The sequence below is a fragment of the Haliaeetus albicilla genome, chromosome 27 (genome assembly GCF_947461875.1).
Source record: "Haliaeetus albicilla chromosome 27, bHalAlb1.1, whole genome shotgun sequence".
NCBI lineage: Eukaryota > Metazoa > Chordata > Aves > Accipitriformes > Accipitridae > Haliaeetus > Haliaeetus albicilla.
Genome location: NC_091509.1, coordinates 10,964,821 through 10,990,255, shown reverse-complemented (window position 1 = coordinate 10,990,255; position 25,435 = coordinate 10,964,821). Strand labels below are relative to the sequence as shown.

Below are 25,435 nucleotides of genomic sequence, written 5' to 3'. Positions count from 1 at the left end.
GCGGACAGCATACAGGAGAAGAGAAAAAAAAAACCAAAACATGCAAGGAAAGTAAGAGGAAAGGAGCATCACTTCCCGGATGGAGCAGAGCACTGGGACGGGAGAACAAGTGGTCAAATTCTTCACTTGTCCCCAGGCCCACCAGGACCCCAGGGGGATCATTGCAGAAGCCCACACCTCACTTTGCAAGGGGACTCCAAGACTGCAAGACATCCTTCACCGAAAGCGCTTTCAACAGCCAGCACGAGAGTGGTGATTTACAGCACTGTGGTAGACCTGCGACAGCCTGATGTAATTGAATGAAAGGCACAGAAAAGAAGTGAGAAATTACAACTGCGGAAAAACACATTGTCCCTTCAGCTTTATCACCTCCCTCTGCACGGGCAGGACAAGCCCAGATCCACCATCTCCCTCTGTCTCTCCCAGCTCTTATTTCCATCTCCCATTCACCATAAAACTGCACAGATGCTTCCACTTCTTAGATGCCCATGGTATGTGTGTGGTGCATGCTATGGTTTGTACTACATCATCCGGATTTAGCAATATAAACGGGTCCTAGCCATTTTACTAAAAATTCAGCACTCTTGAGATACAGACTCCTTTACACTGATTTACCGCTATCCATGCTCAGCTCTGCCCCAGGCAGCATCAGTCAGCTTGAAACTGGTTCGTTTCGGATCCAGGGCTGCTACCACATGGTATAAATTGCAGGTTTTTCCACCAGAAAGCTGAGCTGCGTTAGATTGATTAAGAGCACGGCAGAGTCGCTGGGGCTTGCTTCAGCCCAGACCCACGTAACCCCCATCAAAACCCCCGGCCACGACCGGGTCCGGGTGGGCACCTGCAGCGGAGCCCTGGGCACCCCCCCAGGGACCACCAGTGGGCAGGTGAGGGGCCACCAGTGAGCTCCTGCCCTCCTGGGGATCCTGCTCAGCCCTCCCAGGAATGGGGCAGCTGAATTTCCAGGGCTTTTTCATTAAGTAGTGGGGGAGTGGAAGGGCATTAGCTCAACCCTGAGACAGGGAGAAGGGTGTAACCCCTCGCCTTGTGTTACAGGACAACTTTTAAGCAGCACATTGCTGAAAGCCTCACCAAATAAAACCACACCAGATTTGCCAGCAAGAGGTCTTAGCTCCATCCCCAACAAGCTGAAACTTTTAACCTCCCCAACTTTCTGCCTCCTCCACAGGTTACACTCAGCACAGCCTCCCCTCTGGATCGCACCCACCAAGCGATGCTTCATGTGGGACGTACTTCCCCCAGGGCTGAGAAGCAAAGGCTGCGAATGCGGTCTCTGCCGGCTGCTCTGCCAAGTTTCCAGAGAGAAGGACACCAAGGGATGCCAACAGGGATGAATGAACAGAGCATGGGCTCAGGAGCCAGCCCTCCTTCGCCACGGGGCCACCACGGCAGTGCCAGGCGATGAGCCTGGGAAGAAGGGACCATCTGATGGGAGCAGACGGAGATGAGAGCCAGGAGGTGAGCAGGAGCCCTCGGGGCTCACAGCAAACCAGCAAGAAACGAAACTGCACCGGAGCCAAGAGGGGGAATTGCACAAACCTGGTGAGGGCGCAGACACAGCCTGCGGACCTGCACGCTCGGAGCGCAGGGAAAGGGCAAACACTGGCCATCAGCTTGCAACGAACCAAAAAACATCGAGCGCTGCTCCCAGCAGCTGCTCAAGAAAGGCTTTAGCTACGAGAACCGAAAATTATTTCCGCTGCAGACACACACTGCCTGGTGCTGCCGCGCTCGCCCCAGGTGCATGCTGGCCCTGAGAACTTTCATCCAACACCGACTCTGGGGGAGGATGGGCTGCCGTTTCCCAGAGGCAGGCACGGCGTTCAGCAGCTCGCAGCCCCGCTCGGCTGCCAGGCACAGAATGCAGCAGCTAGTCAGGGTGCCAGCTAGAGCCAATTTTAACTCCACTGACCTGCCTTGGCGCTAACACGCACGGGAATGGGCTGGCTCCCGGCTGCCAAATGCTGGAAAGCTATAAATGGGAGACATTTGGAGAGAGAAAAAATTAAGGAGCCAACTTTTAACTAGGCTGAAGTGCACTGGACTGTACGTGTTCTTTGTGGAGAGAGAGAGGAGAATGATGAAGATCTTTGCTGCACTGCTGGAAAAATACTGGCTGTTTCTCCTAAAGGCAGAAGTACTCCTTATTTAATGGAAAGTGTTTCTTCTCTCAAGCTTGATTATGGCAATTCACTATTTCTATACTTCTGCATATGGTGCTTAAGCTCACAGCTCTCAGTGCAGTCTGGGCACAGAGGAAAAAATAGTCACTGGTGCTTTGTAGCAGGAACCTCACCGTAGGAAGCTGTGGGTTTTTTCTTGTCCTTGGTCACGCAACGGCCTGTCTTTCATGATGCAGCTGTCTAAAAGTGAGATCCTGGTGATTTATTTTTGTGGCAGGGTGAAACCACGAAGTACATTGCACACGCAACTGCGCAGAATTTTGCTGAACTCCATAAACCCTGGAGAAAAAAGAAATCCCCAAAGTGTTGAAACAAGATTCCTGTTACGAAATAGCTATCGAAAGAGCCCTGTTTACAATCCCTGGACACAAAAAGACATCCATCTCCTGCAGCCACAGCACAGCCGAGCTGCCTTGGGGCTTTTTCATGAAAGGGGCCGCCGGGATCAGACGTGACCCAGAAGAGGGGTGAAATCCAAGCGGTGCCTCGGCTTGTGTTCCCACCTGAAGGAGCCTTGTGCTGTATGGGACATGTTACTCAGCATGCCTGCCCCTTGCTTTCCACATCTGGAGAATTAAGATAACACTTACTTCACCTTTGTGAACCATGTGCACTGCCAGGAACCCAGCTTAAAGAGCGGAGGAGGAGGAGGAGTGCAGGCAGAGGAAGGCAAGCACGAGGCTCACAGTACTGGAAGCAATGCACGAGGCTCATTTTAATTTTTCAAGAGTCCAACTGCCTGAAACAGGCTGATGAGAACAATTCTTCTCTGTGTGCCAGCTAGTGTCTTCTGAGCCCATTTTAATGTAGTGCTTCATTTAAAAACAGTCTGAATTACTAAGATACTGACTTTTTCCCCCTCCCCATCTTTGCCTGGCAGCTGCGTGTACACAACAGGTGAAGAACCCCCTCCAGAAGGGCTAATCTGTCTTCCACTTTGAGACAACATGCACAGACCATTGCCTTTTGCCAATTTTCTCATAAAAGTAGGCACCACTTCAACAGCCTATTTTTTTTTTGTGTGTTACACACAAAGCTGTTGGCCTGAGGGCTGCAGGACTCTCTCCAAGATGACATCGCTCCAGGTGGGTCAAAGCTGAAAGTTTCCAGCTAAGAACCTGAAAGATTTGTTAAACATATGGACAAACGAGAGGACTGGGAAACACACTCGATGCACATGCAGAAAGGAGTGGGGGAGAGAGCCAGAGCCATTTTTAACGTTGCTTAACATTCTCAATTTTTCTGTCTCTGAATCGTACGGCGAGCACGCTTACTCCAGGCTACGTCACGTCTCCATCCCTTGGCTCAAAATTAAACCTCTGTGCAGAGGAGCAGCCATACAGCATCACCCTCTCCCACAGCCTTCAGCTGGGACAAGGACTGAAGAAAAGGTTTCTGACTGCAAGGGGAAAAACCCTGGGGTAACCTGTCCCCAGGGAGGGCACCCCTGAATAGTAGTTTGATTTTTAAGGGCTTGCAGCTGCCTGCCAGAGGGGAAGCTACTGCTTCGGCGGTGAGAAGGCAGGACACCGCGTGAACAGCAAAGACTGCTCCAAGGGCAAGGTTTGAGGCTCAGCTCCATCACGGCCTGCAAACAGCTCACTTTGTGACCGATCGGATCTGCTCCCAACTGTGGAGACACAAGCCTTGCTGTTCAGGATGCAAAACAAGACAGGACTGAGAAGAGCCAGGCAAAGACTCCTAGTCAAGTAGAGGATGGCTGCAGCTGAAAGGCAGAGGAGGACACGGAGCAAGGCTCCTGCCTGGGGAAAGCACGGGGGTCTGGTAATAGCGGGAAAGGTGTAACAGGGTCAAGTTTGGGTGTAAGGACATTTTAGGAACATAGTGAGACAACAATGGCTCTTGGTCACATGAAGCCTTGAAACAACTACCATCGTGGCTGATGAGCTCATAATTACAGAGTGGGGAAAATATGTTTCTTTTTGGGGGTTTCCATAAAAAACACAAAATACAAGCCAGTATCTGTTCTCTAACCAACAGTGTCGCGCCTTACAGCCAATCGTTTCAAGAGGATCCTTCCAAGAGACTTGTTAACCTCCGCCTGAGTGATGCATCCGGCGCGATCCAATGGAGCCCTGCAGTCACTGCACGGCTCTTCCCCCATCGGCACGGCTGGAAACATCTCTCAGGCATGCAAGACCCTGATGCTCTATCTCTGTCCACCAGAGACAGCCACTCACATATCTGATTACCAACTTCCATGCCAGCTAACTTTTCCAGCGTACCTGCCAGCCCCAATTAGTGTCCAGAATACAACTGGCATCCTTGCAAGCATCAGTTTTATTGCCTTTATTTCTTAGGAACAGCATCCATCTGCTCCCAATAGCTCACATCTGGCATACTGAGTGTTACGAAAGAGCCTCAATCCTATTCAAAGGGAATTACTCCTCCAGCCAAGAGATTCATGCAAAACTGAGTTTAGTATTTGTAGTTACAAATTTACTACAAATCATACAGTTACCCGAGGTTTCAAACTTTAGAATTACAATTTCATCTAGGGCTTGTTTTTTAATCCCTAAAAAATTGCTCTTATGTAAATTGCCGTGTGACAAAAAACATTTATGGAGAAAGCTAGGGGAAGTGGTAGGAACTTGAGCACAGAGGATCTACACAGCAAAAATGCTCCTGAGCACTGCCCAGGTCCCTGAAGGTTTCCTCCTGCAGTGAGGAGTGTATAGGAGGTGGAGATATTCCTCGGCTTAAGCACTCCCTTCCCAATTTCACCACCTGGCATGGCATACACCGAGCCTTCCTGCGATAACCCCAGACCAGGAGAGGGTATGACCTGCGCGCAAGGATGAGGGTCACCACTTCATCTGCAAAAAATGCTGGTCTGGGACCGGGAGGAAGCAGCTTGCGCCTCAGGCTGGGACACACGAGCTGAATTGGGGAACGAGTGTCGGTCACCAGCCCTTAGAGAGGAGGCGACAATCTCCTGCGTGACAGCAGATGGCCCACGGTGTGGTCAAAAGAATGAAAAAAGGTAATTGGGCAGAGAGAGGAGGTCTTGCCACCCTTGGAAGAGAAAAGCAGGGTGGTGTTTGGAAAGGCTGCTACAGCCTTCTGCAGAAGAGGGCCAGCCTCGGGTATCCGTGACAGCCGAAGGGAAGAGCTGTGGAAGTTCACAGTATTCAGACAAAACCTTGAACGCTCCCAGCTGACAACAGCACAGCCTGCAGCATTACTGCAACCAGCGAGGTGGCTTTTGACATTCCCCATTCCAGTATGGGAACGTGGCTGGTTTGACGTCTCTGCATCCAGACGGAGGCAGAGACCAGCTCTGGGAGAACTCCAGGCTTCACCCCTGTTTCAGCTGAGTTGGCAGTTTGTGTTCTGAGTGTCATTCCTGCCTGGCTGGGGAGGGACAGACACTTTGCCCTCCGGTTGCAGTGGGAGCAGGCTAGCCGGTGAGGCTGCCAGTAGTAAATGCGCATGTGTTTTACTTGGCTCTACTCCCAAAATAATTGTTTGGCCACAATGGAAGGTGACAAGCGATTCCGCTGTGGCCCCTCAGGGAACATCAGGAGAAAATCCCCAACCACTCCCGTGACTGTGCCTGGGCTGCTCTGAACTGCAGCATCACATCAGCCTGGGGGTCAGCCCCTACCAGCTCTCGCTCCTGCCCAAGAAGTTCTCTCTCCTACTTGGATCAAATGTCTTCCTTGTCCTCCTGCCTGGGCTTAACAGGAGGGTCACTGACAGCAAAAGCGGGTGCACCAACCTTCACCCGAATATGGCCAGAGCTGCTATTGAAAAAACAAAACCCTGCTTGGCTTCTGGCAGGAGTGTGGAAAGTGCAGCCTGAAACACTGGGAACATAGATATTAAATTAACAAATATCTCTACCCAAACATGCATGTACTGTGGTTGCTCAAGGTCCTAAGTATGAATAAATTTGGATGGATTTTCAATGGATAAGATGAAAGACAGATTCTTGACACAGGGATCACCTGCGACTCAAGTTTCCAATTCTTGCTCCAACACGTCAAAAAGATCACCAGAACTGAACCCGGGAAAATATTTTTCCTTCTTACTTTGTTTTCAGAAGCAGCCGAACCATTGTGGCCAATCAATTATTGTGTGGGGTTTTTTGGTGCTGGTTTTTGGGGGTTGTTTTTTTTTTTTTTTTTTTTTAAATAACCAGAGGCATGAATAATTTCCAGCACGGAAAATTTCTGCCTAAAGAGCTAAAATTGGCATAGAATCATCCAACAGTCATATAATAAAGGCCTCCAGCAACGGCAACAGTTAGTGCTACCAAGCCTACCTAGAGCATTTTTTTCCACTGTGCTAAGAGGATCTGTTTCACTCCTCGCCTTTCAATCCAATTTCCACTGTACTGCACCACAAGTTTAAAATAAGGACACCAGGAAGCATGTGCGATAAGGGGGAAGGAAGGGAAAAACCACAATTTCATTCATTCTTTCAACAGAGCCAAAAAGGAGTGGTTACTTTTTTCTTTTTTTTTTTTTTTTTTTTTTTTAAAGAAAAAGCTGCAGGGAGCAGGGAAGGGGAGAGATGTTTGCTTTAGACTTTCCCACCTGCACCATGCTATATATAAAAAACACCTCTGCCTCTAAAGGTGCCCCAGCGTGTTTTGCAGAGCCAGTTTGAGTCTCTGGCTCCAGACAGCCTCCAGTGATGATGCTTTCTACCTAGGAGCATGCATAGCTCCAGCCAAGATGAAAGGGGAGAAAGAGAGGAAGGATGACCACTATTTCCCTCCATGTCCTTCCTCTCGAGGAGCAAGGCAGCCCAGGGAAACAGCACAGCTGGAGGCACCGGTTTATCACCGGTAAACCCCAAAAGACTGTGCCCCCCTTGCAGCAAACGCCGGCGTGAGCTTGGCTGCCACCTTGGAGTACCAGTGAAGACGAGATGCTATGGAGAAGGAAGCGCTGAGCTCCATTTCCTTCCAGCCCTGGCTGCTGCCCAACAGCTGTTCCCTGTTTATTTACTTTAATATTTCCTTGGTTACACAAGCAGCTGCACACAGCTTAACCCCTGCCTGCACCAGCAGCTGCCCGTGCCACCCTACCTTCCCTTGCCCAGCATGATGCCGCAGGACGGCAGCACGGGCAGGGTAGGGACACCCAGGGTCTTGCCAAAACCAGGCTCTCGCTGGCCGGCCAGGGCTTACTCAACGTGGTCACCCTCATGGCCACATCCACCGTTCTGCAGAAGGTCCCTTGTTGGGCAGGGGACGGGGCAGCATCGATGTAAGAAGCCGTCTCGCACAATCCCAGGCTTCACAGGCTGACCTGAAGCCAGCTGACCAGCTGAACCTGGGAAAGCCATCTGGATTCCCATGGGCTTGCTTCGCTGGGCAGGCCCAGATGCGCTGTAATTTTAGCAGCGGATTTGTGTCTGGATGCAGCGATTTCAGGAAAGGCATCCTCATTCCCGGGCAACCACAGCACCCTTTCAAATAAAGCATATAGCCAGGATCAACTTCACGTGAGCAGGTCGCTGGAGGCAGAGGGTGCCCAGCTCCTCTCCGAGTCCTGCGCGCAGGCCAGGAGGGACATGCCAGTGATTTTTCTGGCAGCTCCTGCTGGTCCACAGATCACTTCATGCATTTTCCTTTCTCATCTGCACAGAGCCTGTTCCAGCAGCTCAGTTTGTGTTTTGGCTCATAAAGCTCAGCCAGACCCCTTGGCTGATCTCCACCAAGGAGGGGGTGGAAAACACCCTTTGCCTGCTTGCCCAGAACACCGGCTTCGGTTTTCTGCAACTCGGCCTGTCCCAATTGCATTTCCAGCCTCTTTCCTCCCTCCTGGCTCCATTTTCTTCCCGGCTCCCCCCCTGCACCAGGAAGGCAATTGCTAAAGCAGCTGCTGTCAGCTGCCCTCCAGGCTGGTGCTGCTCTGCACCGGGCAGCGGGCATATCCCCAGCGCCTGCTCCCCGAAACGCCAGCCAGCAAGACATGGACCCAGGGAATCAGCACTTTTCAGCAGCAACCCTGTTTTGCCGTGATAGCAGCTGGGAAAGGCATGGTATTAGCTTCGCAGGAATGGAATTTGGGTCCAACTTTAACAATATTCCCCCTCCAAAGCAAACAAAAAACCCGAACAAAACCCCCACCACTTGCACAGATTTCTGTTGCAGGAATTCAAACACACCTATGCAGCCCTGCGTGCATTTAGTCTAGGGAGTGACAGCAGAACTTTAACACTGGGACAAGCAAAAGACCCAGGGTGTTCCCACCGATATGCAAGAGGCACTGGAGTGAAGAGTCCAGCTTTTGAGGTTGTTTGTTCTTGCTTCCTCAAGGGTGTCCAAAATTGTGTTTAAGCTTCCTCAAATCAAAACATTTGCTGGTAGATTACAAAAGGCATGCTTAGCGTAAGGCAGAAACCACACTTCTCAACTGACCACAACTTTCGACCCTCTGAAGTCAAAACCCCCAAAACTGGCAAAATGCTTACCTGCAGGTCAAAGAACTTGCTGTACCGTCGGTATATGACTTCTGTGGACCCATTGGACCAGGTGACTTTGATAATGTACACCTGTAGGGAACAGAGGAAGAAATCAGAAATGAATGACCTAACAACCTGCACCACAACCCAAATGCTGCTAAAGCTGCCAATGCAGCCCCCACAGCTGAGCATCAATCAGGGAAGTTCATGGGACCACTTAAAGTCATTTCAGCAATACTAGAAAATATGTAAGATTAAATTATTAAGCTCCACTGCTGCAACTTAACTGTGCACTAAATGCTTACTGATAGTTGTGAACTAAGACAGCTCCCTATCCCTAAATAGGAGCATACATCGAATGTGAAAGGGCAATTCTGTGTAAAAAGACTCTCTCCAAACACAGACACAGTATTATGAGTTAATAACTGTGCCTTGGCTACCCCATCTATGGCTGCAGCATCAAGTTTGATGTCAAGATCCCAAAACTGCAACCCGCAGTGTGCCGCACCGTGCACCACCGCCAGCCTGGGTCCCAGGGCTGGGGCTTCCAAGAGCTCAAACCCACAAGGTTCAAAACTCCATCTGTTCTTCCACAAGCAGCTCTGAGGTTCTGTTTACTTAAACTTGCTGGGGTGCAAATTACCCTCCTGTTCCTTAAAATGCTACACAATCAGTCCTAGTAATTGCAGGTTATTCACAGACCATATGACCAAGCTTTTACTGGTGATGAATGCAAAAAAAAAAAAAAAAAGGCAAAACAAAAACCCACCCCTTTTTTTATTCTTCTATGAAAAACAACAAGCAAATAACAGAATTGGGCAATTACTTATCTAATGTCCTCGCTTGTTGCTCACAGAAACCAGATAACCCTTGATGAGATGCCAGCGTAACACTCAAGTGATGCAAACATCAGCCTTCACTAATTGATAACAGATTGACTAAGCAGAATGAGGGCATATTCATTTTTTCTTCTAACTCTCATGTCCTGCTTATTTCCACCACAAATTCCAGTATCATTTCACTGAAGCAGGAACAAAACTTTCAGAAGCTCATGTGAACGGACCTGCTAGAACTCCATTTAACATAATGAAGCATGAAGGCTCTTAGGATGCTGATGTTTTGGTATTTAAAACAGAATCTCTCAAGAGTTCCACAAGGTTTCCCACAGAGACGCACTTTTTTCCAGATGCTGGAATGTGACCAACATCCCAGCCCAATATTGAAACTCAAACACCAGGAGACTCAAATGGATAACATAACACTACATTATTTGAGCTCATCAAACCTGAATGCTGTACTAAAAATCTAATTGAAATCTCACTCTGCTGCTCAGACAGCTGATGCAGCATGACCTACCAAGGTGAGGAGACTCCTGAGGAACCACAAACTCTTCACAGCAGAATCACTTCCAAATAAAGACAGAAAAAGAGGCAGCGAGATGAAGCAAATTCTTACTGCTAAAATGAAGAACTTCAGTACTTTCAACACAGCAGTTCAATGACCACTTTTCTTAAACTAGATGATCAGCCCAAACACAGCTGCGACTGGTTTGCTGACTTGCAGTGAGCTGGCCAGGTGTCACAGGCAACACCACCCTCTCCCAGACAAAATCCGAATTGCTCAGCATTGCCGCACAGGCCTTATTCAGGTAACCACAACCCTCTCCTTTCGTTCACAAATTCTTTTTTTGAGCTGAAGGACCTGCACTTTCTGCATATTAACACAAGGAAACAGCTGTGGACACCTGGATGGACCGTGATTTGCTACAAGGGAGGCCCAGACACTGTGCTTACATATCAACAAATGTGGCTTGACAAGTGCTCTGCATTAGGTTAGGCACAATACCCACTCAAGAACATGCTTCTAGACTTCAGCAGGTCAGGCACAGTTTGGCTGACCACAGTTTGCAATGAAAACTGGTAAAGTTGCATAATGTGACCTCTGAAGTATCTGACAGCATCTCTACAGTTGCCACCATACCATCAGCAAACTAAGCGTTAACTTGACGCTAAGTAAGCATCCAAGCTGCCTTTACCCTCACCCCAGGACTTGCTGGCAGGCCAGCATGAGCTCATTTTGGTTGGAAGCTCAGCTGATATCCTAGCTTTCTTACCAGTCTACAACACTTTACGGGGTTATATCACTGCTGGCTGCCTGCCTGGAGAAAGCCTTCCACTGGGGCAGGAGGAAAAGCCAACTTTTCTTCATTGTTTATTCCTATCCTGCCTTTATTTGGAGTCAACAGCTTATTAGACTGGGATTTTAATCAGGATGTGGATTTGCTCAAGCAAAAATGAATTCAGAGCTCCTAAGGGTAATAAAGCCATGAGATTTGAGGGCACACCATGCTTTATTATACCCTTTGCAATTGAGGGAAGGAGCATTTCTCCCAACCGATGAGCTCACTCCCATTTTGCTGAAATGCAGATCTCCCAGGAGTCTGGAAAACTGTTTCTTGCACATCCCATTTGAACAGCAGAAAGGTCTCCGGGGGTATCTCCTCACCTAATTGTGGAAAGCAGAAAAGATGGGGAAGCCCACAGGAATGGGGGCTCCTCAGCATCTATAAAAACACTGTCTCAGTAAAGCTGGCTTCCTCTCTCCTTGTGAATATTCCTTGTCCTTCACTCCGACAGCCCCATCCCACTGAGGTATTCTGTTGGCCAAAACCATCACAGATCTTGGTCTCTGCCAATAACTAATCCAGTCCATGCTGTCCTAGGGATAAAAAAGACACCAGAAAACATAACTCGGGTGCTCTCCTCAACTAACAACAAAAGTGCAGATTTTGAGAGGTATGAACAGTGCAGTCAGCCACCCAGAGATGGTTTTCACAGGGACTGGAGATGATGAGGCACCAAGCTCCTACAGCCACCCACACATCCCTTTCTCAGGTGCTTTTGGAAGACACTTTCAATGATTAAGACAGTTTTGAAAACATTGCACTTGGTCTGAAGTTTCCCCTCCTGGCCTGGCACTGCACCATGTCCTGCCAGGAGCAGCCACCATGAAGTAGCAGCCCAAACAAACCCAATTTTGTCCTGGTAGGAGCCATCCCATCACCCGCTCCAACAACCCTCGGTCCTGCAGAGGCTGCTCCGAGGACAGGCTTTTCCCCAGCCCGGCTGTGTGGGTGAGGGCATGTGGAAACAGTTATTTCATGGGTCTTCTCCAGCTCTGATTTCTACGGTCCTTCAAAGAAACAACACAGAGAAACCACCAGCAGGTCTTTTCCGTGGAAAGAGCGAGGAGATCTCCCGGGGCTGCAGCTGGCGCTGCCTCGGGGACGTGTACCCACGGGGACGTGTACCCACGGGGCGCACTGCTGGGGATGGAGGGGACGCTGCCGCTCCGATCCCGCTCCACCGTTTCCTCAAGGGGTGGGGAGAGCTGAGCAGATGGCAGGGAGGCGGCGGGCAGCCAGATGCAGGAGGGGGGCTTTGCAACCCCATCACGCGGGCTGGGCCCCTGGCCAAAACCAACAGGCAGAGCTATCGAAATATTTACAGCCCTTCCCGGGCCAGTGGCGGGGTCCGCACCATGGGGGGGAACTAGCTGACTCGGTGAAACCCAGGAATCGGCGGCTCCCCTCCCTCCCTCCCTCCAGAAAGGACACCTCACCCTGCCCCACTCCCAACCCCAAGAGCCTCCATCGCTTGCCTCGCTCCAGCCTACGTTGCTGCACCGTGTGTCACGTCAAACGCCGCGGCTAGGTCCGATGCCTGAAGGCAATGGGCCAAGCTGGGCTTTGGAAGAGGCAGAAAACACTGGGGCTGAACCCTCCTTAGCTTCATTTCAGCCACAGGTCAGGGGAGCAGGGGAGCACAGCTGAAATTCATGCTCACGCTTCTGAAATCCTTGAGACACGCTCATGGCATTTGTCCTACAAGAGCAAGGCGAGAGGAGAGGTACGGAGCTTTCAGGGTCACTCGAATACCCTCAAACCCCTGCTTTCAGGATTAAAAGAGCCCCACGCACGCATCCTCAGCCCCCCATCACTCCTCTCCCAGCTGCCAGCTCCCCTGCCCTCGTGCCATGAAACCGCGGTCCCATGCTGCAGCAAGCCCATGTTATGGAGCAGGAGGAGTTCCTGGCTGGACAACCTTGTCAGAGCCTCAGCAAAGACCAAAGCAAGAAGACAAGACCTGCCCTCCACTCCTGGGGAGGTACAGAGGCCACAGGGACAGTTTTGGAGGTGCAGGTAGATCTTGTTTAATGCCGGAGGAGAGGAGCACTTCACATTAATGCCAAACACTCTCCACACTCCCGTCCCTCAGAGGGCAGAAATGGATCAGATCCTTCACAGAAAATGGAAACCTGCAGACACAAAAGGCTGAACTCCGACAGACACCATGAGGACTGGGCTCCAAAACTCCCTGGGCTCCTGAAACTCCCTACATTACAAGTAATTGGTCACATACCAACTACTTAAAAATTACCAGTTGAGAAGTTTACTATCAGGACCACCGCTGCCCAAGATTCTCCTTGGTTGCATTAGAAACCGAGTGCCCCAAATGGAAATATACAGATGGAAAAAGGCACAGGGGATCTTGCAGCCTGCCTGGCCCGGCATCACGAGCTCGGTCCCCGTGGTGTCCCTCCGGCATGACCCCGTGCCTGCCACCGCATCTCTGGAGAGGCAGCTCGGAGGGAGAATGGGCCAGTGGAAAGTGGGACCTAAAACCCTCGTAAGGAAACTGTCAAAAAATGACAGGTTGCTAAAAGAAACGCAAATGGCACCTGGCCAACCGTAACAGAGCTGTCAACGAGAGCTGCCAGTCAGCTCACGTGGCAGCGAGGGCTCTGCAGCCCTGGGGGAAACACGCTGGCAACTCGCAGCGGGCAAATGCCAGAGGGAGATCGGGGACATTCCTCCTGGGCAGGATAGCAACCCAGGCGGGGAGCGAGCTCCAGCGTCGGGCATCACCAGAAGAGCAGGGAGGCTGAAGGAGCCAGCTCAGACACACATCCAGAGCGGTCGAAGTTGCACGGACTAGAACACGAGAACAGAGGGGATGAGAAGCCAGTGCAAATTATCTCTATCTGAAAGGGCAGCCAGAGATTTAATTTTTTTTTTTTATTTTTTTTTCCTCTTGAAGAAACAAAGTAGCAAGCATAAGCCCTGGGAGCTGTCAGACCTCAGAAGTATTTTTCCAGGGACTGATAAAGAGCCTCAGTGCTGCAGATAGCAATGGCTCCTGGTGACTTCCACCGCTCGAAGGGACCGAGGACTCTGGAGTCCTTCAAAAGCCCTCAGTCTTGTACCTTCCCCAAGAGGCACATTGTCCCATGCAAAAACATGGCTAGAGAGAGGAGATGATTCAAGCAGCTGACTTGAGGCAATGGAATTAAGAACAGATACTAAAAAAAAAAAAAAAAAACAACCCAAACCAGAAACAGTTTCCCGTTCTTGAAACATGAGGCTATGTGACCTCCTAGAAGAATCGCTTCTGGACTCCTTGCATAAACACACTCCGGACATGCACAAAACACAACCCGGGAAGCAGCCTGGACTGCTTAAGTTTGAGTAGGAAGAAGGCAGACTGAAGGTGCAGGAAAACCTAGAGCTACACTTTTGGCCTCTTTCCTCCCACAGGAGGAATTTTCCCAAGTTTTCCAAGGAGACTCGCAAGGCATCCTGGTGGGGGGGTGGAGGGCACACATAAAGCCCACAAGTAAGGCTTTGGGGAGAGGGCAGCTCCTGGCTGGCCTGGGAGCTCTCTGCCTGGCACCCAGCACACACGGCTGAACGAGGCAGCAAATCCACCCCGAGCTCAGCACTATCCAGCTCCCCCAGCTTGAGCCCAGGAGCAGCACACCCACGCTGACACTGCCCTGCAAGCCCACAACCCACCAGCAGCCCTCCCAGGCACAGCACAGCCCTCCCCGGGTCACTCTGCAGCGATCCCGGCGCTTCCTCGGTCCGGAGCATCCCCGTGCCCAGAGCTCCCACACACCGAGACGCTCCCATTTCCACGCCAGAGGCAGGTGAACAACGGCAGGGTGGAAAGCAATGCCACGGTCGCTTGGAAAGACACCTCCACGGGGCTGCAGGGACACGCAGCTCTGCCCATCCGCCACCGATGGGCATCAGCGTAGGTCCCCAGCCACTCAGCAGAGCTCCTACAGCAAAGCCAGACATAACAGCCTCCAGCAGAGGCAGAGCTGTCTGCAGAGCTGTTTCCAATGGGTTTGAGCCTGTGTGGTCTCGGGTCCAGGGAGACTACGCACAATAAACCTCTCTGTGGAAAACTCCACATATTTAAAGCATCTTTCGCCAGTAGAGGGGAAAAAGCATCAGTCTCTCTATTCCACACGCACTTCCCCACACCCCAAAACATGGGGAAGCAATGTGAGAGCCTTGTACCCTGGCTTCGGCTGCTGCCGCGAGAAAGGAGCGCCGAGAAATTCAAAGGGGCAGAGAAACCGAAGCAGCTGAGGGATCAAGCCAAGCCAAAGTGGGGTGTAATATAGAGAAGGGAGTGGGAAATTGTAAGAGGAAAAGAAAAAAAAGGAGGGAGGTGGCTGGAAACAAAGAAAGTTCTTGGCGGCGAGCTGCTGTGCTTGGCCCCTCTCCACCAGCCTTCACCACCACAGGCGTGCAGGGCTGGGGAGGGGAGTGCGGGGCTCTTGCGCCGTGGGACACCAAAGCTTGGAGTAGGAGAGGGACAGCCAGCCCCCTGCTCCGTCCCTGGACACCTTGCCACCCCTTTGCTCCTGCTCTGTGGACAGGGGTTGTGCCAGTTCAGACGACACTGGGAAAGTCACGGAGAAGCGATCCCAGTGGTAACCGCAGGGCGTCAGGGATGCTGCTGCGGTCCCTCTGGTCTAGCAGAAGAGAAAGGCAGAAGCAACAAGTCATTGCTGCAGGGAGGAGCTGGGTAATGGGGTTGCAGGCAGCAAAGGACAGACACAGCAAATAACCCAAACTAAACTGCCCACGCACCCAGGACTACAAAGCAGCCACCTCCCCTCGCTCCAATTCATCCCTTCGACTGTACCCTCCCTAAAATCCCAGCGAGTGACAGCTCTTCCCAGTCCGCTGTTGTACAGCTCGCCAGGGCACAGCGCTGCCTGAGCACTCAGCCAAAGCTGCCGAGATGAAAAGTGCACGCGCGTGGGGTTACGCGAAGCACGGGAAGCCCAAGGACAACCCATGGAGCCCCACTCAGCCGTGGTGCAGACCCCTCAGTCGTACAACACGCACACCCGCTTGTTTGCTCTGAGTCACACTGAAGATCAAACATATGGATTCATTTGTTTCCTATTTCCCACTGCTACGTGAAACAGCCGGAAGATAGAGATGCCCTCCAAAACAAAGCTGAGAGGGATCAAGGTCACCAGACCTCCGAGCAGGCAGCGGCGGTGGATGGCCTGGGTGCTGAAGTTCACTGCTGGAATGGAGTCTGAGCACCAGCCTACCACACAGAGCTGCATCCACCTCAGTGGCCGTGTGCCAGGCAGGATTTGGCCCTTCCACTGAACTGCGACATTCGAGGTTTTCAACAGCCTTAAGTAACGTGACTGGGGAAGAAAAACAAAGGAGAGTTTGCGTTTGAGTGTCGGTTTTCATCCACAAAGCCAACAGCGCTCCCTTAAGCTCCAACTCTCTCGAGAGGCGAGGGGGAAGGAAGGATCCGTCAGCTCCGTAATGCTGTGCAGCAGAGCAGGGCCAGGCACAAGGATGGGTCCAAATTTTGACCAGCTACAGGCCCCAAATGCCCTGCCTGTGGCCCTCCTTGAGCAGGAGAGCGTCAGCCAGCTGAGAGGAAACGGGATGAGATACAGCAGAACCACAGGATACAGCAGCAAAACATCACTAAGGATGCTGAGAAAGCCCTCAAACCTCTTGAGGCCACCGATACTCAGAAATTCCTCGCTGCGGCAGAGACTCCAGCTTCCTGGGTTCAGCCTTGCTTCATACATTCTGGGTTTGCTTTTGCTCTCTTTCATTCCTAGTTTAGTTAAGGCCCCTGCATAGATTTCACACTATTCATTTTAACCTCCTGCTCCCTCAGTCTAAACGCACCCAGCTCCTTCAGTTCCCCACAGGACATTCCCACCATACCAAGAGCATGGTCACCCTCCCCAGAGAGCATAGCACAGGGGGAGTCATCCCCTAATGCCCTTTTTAAGCCAAGCAACCGGTATGATTCACAACGGCAGAAATAACGCAGCTGTACGAGGTGATACTGTGCCAGGCCCCCACAGAGCTCTGCTCCAGCTGGGCAAGTCAGGACCAGGGGACCATCACACACAGGTCCACGGGGGACACGTTCTTCAGAAGACATCTTCTCCTCTATACGTATAGGGCACTGAAGAACCACTGAATCTGCAGATCAGCAGCTCTCATCCTCTTGCCATTCGAGCACTCTTCTCCGAATGCTCCGTAATGAATTCCAGATAAGCAATGGGATTGGGTCAGACAACAAAGGAAACCACGAGCGGCCTCACCACTACAAGGAACAGGAGCAGAAAAGACACCTACCATCACATCAGAAATTCCACATCAAAAATGTAACACACTTACTTTTTGAATGTGGTTTTCATCAAACTTGTTTTAAAATATCTAGAGATGCTATCAACTAGGCACCAGATTCCAACATGCACTGTTAATTACTTTTGCAATGCAGCTGCCACAAATGAGGTGGTTCAATATGCATGGGTATTCACCTTGTTTAAAGTTTGCAATCTTGTTAACTGAGCTTGCAGAATAAATATATGCTGCACACTTTGTTTAAATTTCCCTTTTTCAAAGTGATACATGTGTGCATGGAGGCTGGGAAAGGAAGTCCTGCAAGAGCATAGTCCAAGTTTCCCAATAAACTAACACAACCAAAGAGCACACTGCTCTCTCTTTCCTGTCGGACATATATATACAATTTTGCTTTGTGCTCTAGAGCAACCATTTAAAACTATATGAACTATGGAAATGTTCTTGGTGGACAGGTTGTAGAAATGAAGGCGCGATTCAATGGCATCGTTATTAACACATAGAACAACACACACAAATTGCAGCTGTATTAAAATGAAAGGTCCTGAAGCTTGCCTAGGGGCAAAAAAACAATCAAAATCTGGATTTAGTAGGGAAAAGCTTTATTTTAGGGCTTCTACTAGAGAATAACAAACACAAAACTATAAAAAGATCCCGTGTGAAATCCTTTAAAGGAAAATTTAGTCTGTTTCAACTATGGCTTTGTTTTGGGTCTTTTCTGAATAAACATTCATTTATCAGAACTTGAGACTTGGCCAGACCATAGAAATGACAGTCTGCTACTCTGTCGCCCAGAATGATTATTTTTAAACTTTGCTCTTGGACTTTGCCTTTTCAGATTTGCAGTATGGCCCTGAAGCCCTCGCCGGCAGCATCCCTGACGGGCATGAGCTGTAATCACTTAACGTAGGATCGTATGGGAAATGTCACTGCAGGGTGACCCTTCAGCCACTGCCTGAAGGATGGGAGTCCCCTTCTTCACTTGGACAAGAGGCTGCTGAGATCCCGAGCTGGGTTGTTCTCTCTCGACAGGATCAGAGCAGTGCATCCTGCAACAAACACCTGCAAAAAGATCATTTCTCACTGCCCCTTCCAGGTACTGCCCATGAAAAAACTTGAAGACACAAGCAGCACAAGTGCAGTTGAAGCAGCTGGGGTTAGCAGCCCAGGAGAGGTGCCACCGCAACACAGCATGATATGGTTTCACAGCCGGCAGAGCAAATTCAAGGCTCCTATCGCTCAGGGCAAGCAGCTCAGTTATCCTTCCCCTCTTGGCCCTTCCACGTGTGTGAGTGGAGTTGGTTTGACAAGAACGGGAGCAGATATGTTGGCCTTGCACCATGCCAACACCACGGCAGCAAGAGCCTTCCAGAAGCACAAGGCTGACTGTAAGGAGAAAAGCACGCAAAGGGAGAACAGCCCTGCTAATTGCAATTTAGCCTAACCCCTGTAGTGGAGCTCACTGCAGTACCCACCAAAGGGTTTAATGTCTCACTGAGGAGGAGAGCAGTCAAGAGGCCATTGCCATTTCTCCTGTCCCCCAAATGCCCCTGAACACGCCTGAGCTTCCTTTGAATAACCCATCCAGCTCCTCCCACCCTCAGGTCAGGCACCAGGCTGTCACCAGGGTAAGGAAGACAGCCAGGAGATCGGACAAGCACACTGTTGTCCTGGCGTATCCTTCCAGGGGAGTGCAGCCACCAGTCATACTGTGAGAATCAAGGAGACAGCAGCACACCGGACTGATGCTCCCTTGCACCGGGATTTGAGGCAGGGCCATTCACAGGCACACATTCGAGGGCATGAGGCCGCGTTTGGGTCCCCAGTTAAATCCCAACACTCAGCTCAGCACACATTCGACCTGGCAACTGGCTACCCAAACCCTTCCCGGCACCTTGCTGGGTCCTTGCCCAGCCCAAGCCCCACAGTTTGGGGGAATATTGTGTCTCCTGCTTCATATCAGAGATCCAAAAGAGCACAAGTTTTTGTCTTGGGCAACACAACTCTTTTTGTATTGATTACCAGGGTGATGAGCAAACCATGCTGGCCTGAATAGAGCTGGCCTTTCCTACAGCCCCTCCCCATCACAGGCATCAATAAGGACTTTGAAACAGTGGTTTGATCTCACTTTTCTGGGAAACTGGAATTCACAACTTTCTGCTGTGGCCTCACTGCAGCCAACACAACTGCACCTTTGTCCGGCGAAGAAAAGCCTCTCGCCGATGCAGAGGGGAGGCCGAGCCCGAGCAGTACGGGTCACTCGCCGGTCAGGCCAGTGCAGAGGCAACGGGAAGAAAAGCCGGCGTGCTCCTCCAGCCTCCCCGGGGACAGCGAGTGGCTGCCTCAGGAGATGGAGAAGAGCACATTTATGCTCAGCAACAAGAAGCCAGAGAGCAAAGGTTTAACACATACACTTTGTGGTTGACTCGGATTTGCAGCGTGCCAGTAGATAGTCTAAAGTAAGATGAGTCAGCCGTGATTTGCTGCCCCTCCTCTCCCTCTCTTTGCAGGAGAAGGAAGGGAAAAAAAAAAAAGAAAAAAAGGTTTTGATTCCATATAATTAACTGGCTTTGAGAATCTGCCTAGTTCCTATCGATTCCCTCAAATAAGGTGAGCACTCCCATTCACTCCAGCGCTGCTCCGGGGAGGCTGCTGCCTGCAAGTTGCCTGCCCCTCCCTGGGCTCAGCCCCACCGCGAGCCGCACTGGCTTGCGCTGCCAGGTTTCGGTCCAAGACAAGTACAGGGAAAGGTTAGAGGCAAAGGACTCGAGCCACCAGTTGAGGAGGGAGCGGGCGGCTGAGCTGCACAGCTGACTGTCATGACCTGCGTGCAGCCACCTTCTCCCACCGCCCTGGGAGCTTCTGTTCCAGTGCCCCCACCCAGCTACCCCACCATACATCTCCTCTTTTCAGAAAATACCTCTGTCCCCGTTTTCTAGCCTCACAGGGATTATTTGTGCTATGCCCAACTCCACCCACCTCATCCCTGTGGGTGGAGGGTTGAGCAGGGACAGTGCCCAAAACAGATGGCGTCCAGCACTTCGGGTGCACATCCCAGCCACGGGGACACAGGTCCTGTGGGGTGTGCGGAGCCCCGAGCCCCAGCAAGGGAACAAGAATGCCTGAAGGGAGAGCGGAGGAGCAGCCACAGGCGACCCCGTCCCAGCCCCGTTACAGGACCTGACGGCGGTGCAACAGATCCGCCAAGACAAACAGAAGTGTGTGCAGCTCAGCAAACCTCCTCACGTACACGCTCCTCCAGATTGGATGCATAACCCAGCTACGATGAGTAAGTCTGGGATGGACACGGCAGGAAGGGGGGCACATCTGGAGCTGGGGCCAGGCTCAGCCAGGACTGATAAAGCCACAAGCAGGGCAGGAGAGGAAGAAGGGGTGATAAGGGGTTGGGCAGCAGCAGCCACATCACATCCCTGGATGTGAGGAGGGGGTAACAGACCCCCTTTACCCTCCCCTCCATCCTGGCTAGAGCTGGCCTGCCCTCTGCTTTCCTCTGACTGTTGCTCACAGCCACAAGCCAGCCAGGGTGACCTGGAGAAGTCCCTGAATCTCCTGAGAGCTCAGGGAGCCTGGCTCTGCCGACACGACACGCTCCAGCCAGAGCGAACACCACATCCTCACAACTCAAATGTGCCATGAACAGCATGTCACTGGGTCACCCTTATCTAAGGCGAATGGGGCGGGGAGAACGTTTTGGTCTTTGTTTTAAGATTGTTGCCAGGATTCACCCCCAAGGTCTCCACGGATGCCTGGAAGCACACCAAAGTTTAAATAATAATAATAATAAAAAAGAAGAAACCCAACCCCTTCAAAAAAACAGACAAACCCACAACAGTTTGGAAGATGCCCTGGAGCATGCAGGAACACGCTCCCTGGGCAGCTCACGCAGAAGGGGTGCGGGGGACAGGAGGGAACACCTCCAGGGACGGCGGCACTGGCCCAGGCACAGAAAGAAGGAGCCGGGTGGTCCCTTGACCCCCGGACTACTGCAGCCAACAGGTTTCCAAGCCCCTCTGCCAAACGCTGCTCCCTCGCTAAAGCGGAGGCACTTCTCGGGGGTGCCCCGGAGACGCCTCCTCCTCCTCCTCTTCCTCCTCCTCCTCCTCCCGGGTGCCTGCTGCCCTGGGAGCCCCTCCAGCAAAATCCCGCCCGCAGCTATTCACGGGCACCTCCCGGCGGGTCCCGCAGGGGGCCACCACCGGCGCTGCCCCCCCCCCCCCCCCCCCGCCCCAGCGCGGCGATGTCCCTGCCCGCCTCCCCCGGTACCGGGGGTCTGGGGGGGAGGGGGGGGGAGGAAGAGGCAGCGCATCCCCCCCCGCCGGCGGGATGGAGCACCGGGTGACCCCCACGGGAGTCGCCGGGGGTGGGAGCGGCAGAGCGGCAGCGCTGCCCCGCTCCTCCTCCTCCTTCCTCCCGCCCCAGGGCCGGGTCTCCGCGGCCGCTGCCCGCCGCCGGGGCAGCCGGGGGGGGGAGCGGAGCCGCCGGGGAGGGGGGGGTGGGCCGGCAGCGCCCGGCCTTTGTTTGCCCAGGGCCCGGCGCGACGGAGCGGAGCGAAGCGGGGCGTCCCGAGCCGAGCCGAGCCACTCACATAGTGCTTGTTGGGGACGCGTCGCTTCTGCACGTCCAGCACCTTCACCTCCGCGATGCTCCGCCTGGGCATGCCTCTGCCTCTGCCCCTCGCAGCCCGGCGCCAGCGGCGAAGCGGGGAGCGGCGGCGGCGCTGGGGAGGGGGGGGAGGCACTGGCGCACGCAGCCGGGACCGGAGCCTGCAGCGCCGCGCCGAGCCGAGCCGAGCCGAGCCGCCCGCCCGCTGCCGAGGGCGGGAGGCGGCCCCGGCCCGCCCCGGCCTATCCCGGCCGGAGGGGCGGCCCCACCGCCGCCTGCTTAAAGGGGCGATCGGCGCCGCCCGCCCCACGCGTGGCCGCCCCACGCGCGGCCGCTGGCTCTGGGGTGCGCGGCCCCGCGGTGTGTCCGTTCCCCGCCCCCCCAGCCCGAGATGGAGAGGGGAGGACGGCTCGGCTGTGTCTGAGGGCAGTTTTTCAGAGGGGGAGGTGGCTGTGGGAGCTGTGAGGGGGTCCGGGCTTGCCCGTCTTGCCCGGCACGGTGGGCCCGCGGGTGGGCTCCATCCCCGGGTTGTGATTCTTCACCCTGCTCTTGTCCCGTAACACCGGCCCCCCAAGGCGGTGCTGACTTGGCCCCGAACAACCTCGTCCCTAAAGGATCCAGGAAGTGAATTGAGCAGAAAAAGGTGGCTTGCTTGGCTGTTGGTGTGGTTAGATCAGCAGAACTGCCTCAGCCAGGACAACCCACGTACTCCTGGAAGCCGGGAGCTGAGCCGCCAGCGCTCCACCTCTCCTCCCCAGCAGCCCACCGCCTCCTGCCACGCTCCATGCCCAGCTCTGCCCTTGGGGCAGTGGAGGAGACAAGGCAGTGACCAGGCGCTTCCCTACATCAGCACGACCCACGGCCTCCGTCTTCCCAGCAGCTCCTCAGCACGTGGCATAACCACAGCTCTCTTCCCCCATTGGGCTTTTAATTACATTATAAAGTTACTCAAAGCTTGCACTGGCAGGTCATTAGCTTTCATATGAATTTAATTTAATCATAAACAACTCATCTCACTCCTTAGCAGCTCCTTAAATGTGGCTCCTTTTTATACTGTTAATTTTGCTAAAACCACCCCAGAGAATTAATGGAGGTGCAGGCAGGTTGCCAGGGCTTTACTGCCCCCCCCCCCCTTGCCTTCCCAAAGGGCTCATCTTCATCCTCCTCCCACTCAGCTAAGCCCAAGACCACGGTGCCCCTGCAGAGATGGCTGCAGGAATGATGCTAGGTTGTCTGAAGGGGACATCGTGCCACCGGCGACCTCCCCGATGCCCGCTGGCATGCTGCCGCAGGGCTGGTTTACTTGTGGACCAGCTGCACATCTCTCCCTTCCCTGCCCCAGCCCCTTTGTCACTCCTCAGTCAGACACACATTGAAGGTAGGTGGGCAGGAGGCCATGGAGAGGCCCCAAAGAGCCCTCCCTTCCTTCTATCAGGAAAGCCCTGACATTGGTGAGGGATGCTGGGGCTGGACCTTGAAGTGCTAATCAAGAGTCGAACCCTGGGAAAGCACAAACAGGCAGCAGAACTGCAGCTTTTGATGTTGTGTGGAGTGCCCAGGCTTGAGCAGGTGGAGTTTTACTAGTTTTAAAAGCCCTCAAGGATGCACAAATCCTCCAAAGGATGGCAAGGAAAACATCCAAAGCAGCTGTGCAACATGTTGGTAAGAGAAGTGTACATTGAGGAGATGCAGAACACTGGAGAAAGCGGATTAAGAGATGAATGAAACAATTACTGGTCTTCACATGCTGAAAGGAGAAACTAAGGTAGAGAGCAGCTGAGGGCACTGCAGCTGAGCAACACAGAGAAGGATGTAACCTGAAGAGCTGAGGATTGAAAGGCCAGGCAAGGGGATCACAGGAATAACAGAAGCAGGTAATTGGATATGTGAACCACAGAAAGAAGCACAGAAATGCGCTAACCAAAATGCAATAGGTGATAAATTGCAAGGTGAAGGGAATTAAGTGAGGCAACTGTGTTACTAATGCTATGACTGTAGCCATCCCTCTTGATTCAGGTGCTGGTTTGTTCTGGTTAGCAGTGACTGTGGGACTGCCAGGCATGCGGGGAGAGGGTGACTGTCCTCAGGACACTGGTCGCATGTATGCAGAGCTGGTCTGATGCCGTCTGGTAATTTGGTTTTACAAGAGTGCACAGGACCCTACAGCCCTCAAGCTCATCCACTGAAAACACATAGCCAGATTGATCATCTTACTGCCCAGTCCACCTGTACATTAACACAAAGTCCACCATCAAGACATCTTGGACTTACTATCCATGAACTCTAGAATCAGTCTGTGGGGGAAAAAAAATTAATTAAAAAAAACCTGTCTGGGAAGAGCAAATTGAGAACATACAATCCAGACAGCATTTTGACCTATAGGTGCAGCATCCACAAAGAGGCTAAATTGTGCTTTCTTGCCAACTTTAGAAGCAGTGATAGCTGCAGCACAGAGCCATGGTGTAGGACAGTGGGGGTCCTGGCAAGCAGCCGATGAGCAGCTGGCATCCCAGGTGCCACCAGCTGCAACACCCCCCTGCACGCAGGACCCCACACAGCACACCAGCAGGGTGGAAGAGCCGTCCTGATGGCCAGCACAGTAAGGACCAGCAGCAGAAGCAAAGTGTGAGAACAAGCAGGGAAGTCTATGAGATGGCTCCGAAAGGACCCTCATCCCTACTCATGTTTCTGTCACCTCATACTGGCCACAGACTTGAGGGGACAGAAATCCTTACTCCAGACTGTCACCTTAGCATGGAGGCAGATGGTGGATTTGGTGGGGGGACACAAGTTCTGCCCATTTTTACAGCCGCAATGCCACAATGCACCGCAATGCACTCCCGCTCCACAAGGCCATCCCCAGCCACTGTGGAGCACCATACTGCTGCGTACCTTCATCAGCGACCTTCATCAGCGACCTTCATGCTGGCCTCCCCCTTTGCTTTAATCCTGGCTCCACCGTCACAGTTGGGAACCCACAAGAGACAGAATGAACACCACACCGTGACACTGTGAAGGACACCTCACTCCTGAGCTTGAAGCATCCCAGAGGGACACACACGGTGCTTTGCCGGGGGAAACTTTCTGCCCAGTCTCCCTTCTCAGGGGTGCACGAAACCTTTGGGCATTCCCTTGCTGATAAATCCATTTCCCTGTGCCACAAGGTCCCCACATGGAGATGTGTGACATGGAAAGCAAAGGGAGAACATATGAATGAGCTCTTACAGCATCTTGGACCTACCTGCTCTAGGGACCAGACCCTGGTCTCCTGCCTTCACCCTTCCAGCTCCTTTCTGTGTACTGCCCTCGCTGTGGCCCCATGACTGCCACACGCTGCTGGGCTGTCCGGCCATTCCTTCATAACTGGTATAAATCATGTGTATCAGACAGCCAGTTTGTTACGCACGGGGGGCTTATTTTATCCATGTCTTCCAGCATAAACCCACTCCAGGCCTACAAATGCTGGCAGAGAGCCAAGCAACTGCACAAAATCAACTGGAAACGCTTAAGCATCGACATCGCTTCCCCCGCACCGTAACCTGCTCAAGTGACTCCATTGCTCCTGGACCCCAACAGCACCAGGCCCTGGCTGCAGCCTCACAGCTTACGAGCACCCAGGAACACGCAGAGGTTGGAAAGAAATGCAGCTAACGCAGCAAAATGGCTCCTGTGT

General features: G+C 52.6%; 1 protein-coding gene and 1 long non-coding RNA gene across 4 annotated transcripts in view; both read right to left on the bottom strand.

Moving 5' to 3' along the window:
• Positions 1–21,958, bottom strand: part of SH3PXD2B (SH3 and PX domains 2B) — an 80,219-nt gene extending 58,261 nt beyond the window's left edge. For both annotated transcript variants that reach the window (XM_069772758.1, XM_069772759.1), the window contains exons 1-2: positions 21,746–21,958; positions 8,655–8,735 (exon numbers count right to left, since the gene is read on the bottom strand). In XM_069772758.1, the coding sequence (XP_069628859.1) occupies positions 8,655–8,735; positions 21,746–21,817 (153 nt within the window). In that variant the 5' untranslated portion in view covers positions 21,818–21,958. The remainder of the gene's footprint in view (positions 1–8,654; positions 8,736–21,745) is intronic.
• Positions 17,725–21,354, bottom strand: LOC138682356 (uncharacterized). 2 transcript variants are annotated; one of them, XR_011322458.1, is made up of 3 exons: positions 20,390–21,343; positions 19,552–19,641; positions 17,725–18,201 (listed from the first exon to the last, which is right to left on the bottom strand). It is a non-coding gene; the product is annotated as an uncharacterized lncRNA (long non-coding RNA). The 2 variants fall into 2 exon arrangements; XR_011322457.1 differs by having other exon boundaries at positions 19,552–21,354.
• Positions 21,959–25,435: the final 3,477 nt, after the last annotated feature.